The sequence below is a fragment of the Octopus sinensis genome, linkage group LG3 (assembly GCF_006345805.1).
Source record: "Octopus sinensis linkage group LG3, ASM634580v1, whole genome shotgun sequence".
Lineage (NCBI taxonomy): Eukaryota > Metazoa > Mollusca > Cephalopoda > Octopoda > Octopodidae > Octopus > Octopus sinensis.
The window spans coordinates 13,967,436-13,972,914 of NC_042999.1; the positions used below are offsets into that span (position 1 = coordinate 13,967,436).

General features: G+C 32.8%; 1 protein-coding gene across 1 annotated transcript; it reads right to left on the reverse strand.

Annotated features, from left to right (window-relative positions):
* Nucleotides 1-2,010: 2,010 nt before the first annotated feature.
* LOC115209183 (antho-RFamide neuropeptides type 2-like) lies at nucleotides 2,011-4,398 on the reverse strand. The gene is made up of 6 exons (XM_029777424.1): nucleotides 4,303-4,398; nucleotides 3,975-4,094; nucleotides 3,727-3,870; nucleotides 3,519-3,638; nucleotides 2,623-2,790; nucleotides 2,011-2,091 (listed from the first exon to the last, which is right to left on the reverse strand). The coding sequence occupies exons 1-6, from the start codon at nucleotides 4,396-4,398 to the stop codon at nucleotides 2,011-2,013; spliced, it is 729 nt and encodes a 242-aa protein (XP_029633284.1).
* Nucleotides 4,399-5,479: the final 1,081 nt, after the last annotated feature.

Below are 5,479 nucleotides of genomic sequence, written 5' to 3' on the forward strand. Positions count from 1 at the left end.
CTAGGTTAGAAACTGACATTTTCTCTATTACTAAGGAATCTTGAAATAAAACTAAATAGCATACACACATAGATACATGCATACATACATATATACATACATACATACATACACATACGAGGGTGTTCTGAAAAGTTGTGGCCTTAAGTGTATCACAAATGGCCTGGCTGGAGGCCCAACCTTCCGAGTTCTTGTACAAGGCTTAGAAAAATTGAAGCACAGTTGCAATAAGTGTGTGTATCTGAGTGGGGAATATGTTGAATAAAATCATTATTAACTGATCCCCCTGGATTTTCTTTTACCCAAACTCAGGAACTTTTTAACACCTGTCGTATTAATTGAAAGTAGGGACACCATATTTCGTTGTGTAACTATAATATGCAACCCAGTATATATATACTCTCACACACACACACACACACATGAGGGAGTGCTGAAAAGTTCCTGGTTTTAAGGATCTCATGAAAGGCCTGGTTGGAGGCCTAACCTTCTGAGTTCTTTTTCAGGGCTCAGAAAAACTGAAGGACTGCAGCAATAAGTGTGTGAATCTGAGAGGGGAATACATGGGATAAAATCATAAACTGATCCTCCTGTATTTTCTTTAATCCAAATCCAGGAACTTTTCAGCAACTTCTCCTATGTGTGGGACTTTTCTTTATTAAAAGCAACGAACCCAACAAAATATATGTTGTTTTGTTCTGACAGTCTCTCACGATGAAACAACTTGCCATTTGTTTGGGGTCACTGTTTTTAAAAAAGCATATTGATGTTCTGTCCAGACACTTTGAGCTCATCTTTATGTTGTAGAAAAATAGAATGCTCAGTACATAATCAGAAGCCAAAAAGAATGCACAAAATAGTAACTAGGATAGTAACATAGTAACAAAATAGTAACGTAAGTGTAGGAGTGGCTGTGTGGTAAGTAGCTTGCTTGTGAACCACATGGTTCGGGGTTCAGTCCCACTGCATGGCATCTTGGGCAAGTGTCTTCTACTATAGCCTCGGGCTGACCAAAGCCTTGTGAGTGGATTTTTTAGATGGAAATTGAAAAGAAGCCCATCATATATATGTATAAGGCGCATGGCTCAGTGGTTAGAGCGTCGAGCTGACGATCGTGAGGTTGTGAGCTCGAATCCCGGACCGGGCTGCGTGTTGTGTTCTTGAACAAGGCACTTTATTTCACGTTGCTCCAGTTCACTCAGCTGTAGAAATGAGTTGCGACGTCACAGGTGCCAAGCTGTATCGGCCTTTGTCTTTCCCTTGGATAACACTGGTGGCGTGGAGAGGGGAGGCTGGTATGCATGGGCGACTGCTGGTCTTCCATAAACAACCTTGCCCAGACTTGTGTCTAGGAGGGTAACTTTCTAGGTGCAATCCCATGGTCACTCATGACCGAAGGGGGTCTTTATATTATATTATTTATGTGTGTGTATGTGTTTGTATGTCTGTGTTTGTCCCCCACCCCCCAGCCTCATTTGGCAACTGATACTGGTGTGCTAATGTCCCTGTAACTTAGCAGTTTGACAAAAGAGACCGATAGAGTAAATACTAGGCTTACAAAGAATAAGTCCTGGGGTCAATTTGCTCGACTAAAGGCGGTACTCCAGGATGGCCACAGTCACATGACTGAAACAAGTAAAAGAGTAAAAGAGTAAAAAAGTATATATATTACTATGTCTGGAATAGTCTCTGTAAGAAATTTCGCCATATACAAAAATTTGCCACAGGACAAATTTGCCATATGGATAATGATAAAGTGTTTTATATCAGCATTTCTTAGAATTAAATAAAAATAATAATAATAATAAGAGTACTCAGAGAGCACAAATCTCCTCCAAGGCAATACCAACATCCTCTCAATAGTTAGCCTGAGATTATTTTTAAAATGAGAATATCTGAAATAAACTCACCCGCTCTCACAAATGAGAATATTAAAAGTGAACCCGACCTCTCTCAAAAATTAAGTAAAAAACAGGTAAAATAATTCCGAGTCCTTGTCTGGTATCGGGATTATTTTACTTGTTTACCAAAATCTAATTTTACCTGTTTACCAAAATCCCATTTTACCTGTTTACCAAAATCTAATTTTACCTGTTTAACAAAATCCAATTTTACCTGTTTACCAAAATTTAATTTTACCAAAATCTAATTTTACCTGTTTACCAAAATCCAATTTTACCTGTTTACCAAAATCTAATTTTACCAAAATCTAATTTTACCTGTTTACCAAAATCCAATTTTACCTGTTTACCAAAATTTAATTTTACCAAAATCTAATTTTACCTGTTTACCAAAATCTAATTTTACCTGTTTACCAAAATCTAATTTTACCAAAATCTAATTTTACCTGTTTACCAAAATCTAATTTTACCGTTACCAAAATCTAATTTTACCAAAATCTAATTACCTGTTACCAAAATCTAATTTTACCTGTTTACCAAAATCTAATTTTACCTGTTTACCAAAATCTAATTTTACCAAAATCTAATTTTACCTTTTTACCAAAATCTAATTTTACCTGTTTACCAAAATCTAATTTTACCAAAATCTAATTTTACCTGTTTACCAAAATCCCATTTTACCTGTTTACCAAAATCTAATTTTACCAAAATCTAATTTTACCTGTTTACCAAAATCCCATTTTACCTGTTTACCAAAATCTAATTTTACCTGTTTACCAAAATCCCATTTTACCTGTTTACCAAAATCTAATTTTACCTGTTTACCAAAATCCCATTTTACCTGTTTACCAAAATCTAATTTTACCTGTTTACCAAAATCTAATTTTACCTGTTTACCAAAATTTAATTTTACCAAAATCTAATTTTACCTGTTTACCAAAATCCAATTTTACCTGTTTACCAAAATCTAATTTTACCAAAATCTAATTTTACCTGTTTACCAAAATCCCATTTTACCTGTTTACCAAAATCTAATTTTGCCAAAATCTAATTTTACCTGTTTAACAAAATCCAATTTTACCTGTTTACCAAAATTTAATTTTACCAAAATCTAATTTTATCTGTTTACCAAAATCCAATTTTACCTGTTTACCAAAATTTAATTTTACCAAAATCTAATTTTACCTGTTTACCAAAATCTAATTTTACCTGTTTACCAAAATCTAATTTTACCTGTTTACCAAAATCTAATTTTACCAAAATCTAATTTTACCTTTTTACCAAAATCCAATTTTACCTGTTTACCAAAATTTAATTTTACCAAAATCTAATTTTACCTGTTTACCAAAATCTAATTTTACCTGTTTACCAAAATCTAATTTTACCAAAATCTAATTTTACCAAAATCTAATTTTACCAAAATCTAATTTTACCAAAATCTAATTTTACCTTTTTACCAAAATCCAATTTTACCTGTTTACCAAAATCTAATTTTACCAAAATCTAATTTTACCTGTTTAACAAAATCCAATTTTACCTGTTTACCAAAATTTAATTTTACCAAAATCTAATTTTACCTGTTTACCAAAATCTAATTTTACCAAAATCTAATTTTACCTTTTTACCAAAATCTAATTTTACCTGTTTACCAAAATCTAATTTTACCTGTTTACCAAAATCCCATTTTACCTGTTTACCAAAATCTAATTTTACCTGTTTACCAAAATCCCATTTTACCTGTTTACCAAAATCTAATTTTACCAAAATCTAATTTTACCTGTTTACCAAAATCCCATTTTACCTGTTTACCAAAATCTAATTTTACCTGTTTACCAAAATCCCATTTTACCTGTTTACCAAAATCTAATTTTACCTGTTTACCAAAATCTAATTTTACCTGTTTACCAAAATCCCATTTTACCTGTTTACCAAAATCTAATTTTACCTGTTTACCAAAATCTAATTTTACCTGTTTACCAAAATTTAATTTTACCAAAATCTAATTTTACCTGTTTACCAAAATCCAATTTTACCTGTTTACCAAAATCTAATTTTACCAAAATCTAATTTTACCTGTTTACCAAAATCCCATTTTACCTGTTTACCAAAATCTAATTTTACCTGTTTACCAAAATCCCATTTTACCTGTTTACCAAAATCTAATTTTACCTGTTTAACAAAATCCAATTTTACCTGTTTACCAAAATTTAATTTTACCAAAATCTAATTTTATCTGTTTACCAAAATCCAATTTTACCTGTTTACCAAAATTTAATTTTACCAAAATCTAATTTTACCTGTTTACCAAAATCTAATTTTACCAAAATCTAATTTTACCTTTTTACCAAAATCCAATTTTACCTGTTTACCAAAATTTAATTTTACCAAAATCTAATTTTACCTGTTTACCAAAATCCAATTTTACCTGTTTACCAAAATCCAATTTTACCTGTTCACCAAAATCTAATGAGTTCATACCAGTCACAAGGCCAAACATCCCTGAAAGTTTCACCCGAATCCATACAGCGGTTCTTGAGGTATCTTGTCCACGGACGAACAAACAAACAAACATGACTGAAAACAGGTTAAAAGGTATTATAAAATGTCAAACATTAAAAACATAGGACGAGGATATTTAAAATGAAATTTCTCACGGGCAAATTTTCCTACAGTAATAAAGTCGCCAGTGAGATTTCCTATAACTCAACAAAAACAAATCTCGATTTGAGGTAAACTAAAAAAAAAACAACTTAATATTGCAATATCTTGACCTCGATTTATTCTCTATGCTTTCAAGGCATGAATTCATTCTTATATAGATTGACTTGGATAGCTTCAATATTCCTTGAGGCAAGGTGAAGTCATTAATATCACTTTATTTTTTACTACGTTTCATTTTAATCAGTTTTCTCACCGAGAGACTTGTAGTTTTGTAATTTTTTTCAACATGATTTTATGGCTCCACATATTGCACTAAAAATACACACACACACACACACACATACACGTATTTATAACAGTATAATAAAAGTTATATATATCATAACACAATGGTTCGTCATGTTTCATAAACTGTTAGGCATTTCATAAACTTTATTACTGCACATTATGAATATATTTAGCTTTTAGTAGAGTAAAGGGTATGCAGTGACAATTGCGTTGCAAACTGTAACATGCACACACACGTGTGTGTGTGTATGTGTGTGTACATATGTATGTTCTTCTCTGTTTTTGATTATTTGAAATCTTCCTCTAAGGAAGGAACTGATGTCTAACAATGATGCAAGACTTTGTTGTTTGAATCACCATCATCATCATTGTTTAACATCTGCTTTCCATGGTAGCATGGGTTGGATGGTTTGACTGAGGACTGGCAAACCAGATGGCTGCACCAGGCTCCAATCTTGATCTGGCAGAGTTTCTACAGCTGGATGCCCTTCCTAGTGCCAACCACTCCGAAAGGGTAGTGGGTGCTTTTATGTGCCACCGGCATGAGGGCCAGTCAGGTGGTACTGGCAACGGCCATGCTCAAATGGTGCTTTTTATGTGCCACATGCACAAGAGCCAGTCCAGCGGCA

Excerpts from the sequence above, each read along its gene's own strand:
- LOC115209183 (XM_029777424.1), bottom strand. The coding sequence starts at position 4,398 with ATGTTTGGCCTTGTGACTGGTATGAACTCATTAGATTTTGGTGAACAG. Across the intron at positions 3,871-3,974 it reads AATGGGATTTTGGTAAACAG|GTAAAATTAGATTTTGGTAA; the intron begins GTAAAATTAGAT and ends TTTGGTAAACAG. Across the intron at positions 3,639-3,726 it reads AATGGGATTTTGGTAAACAG|GTAAAATGGGATTTTGGTAA; the intron begins GTAAAATTAGAT and ends TTTGGTAAACAG.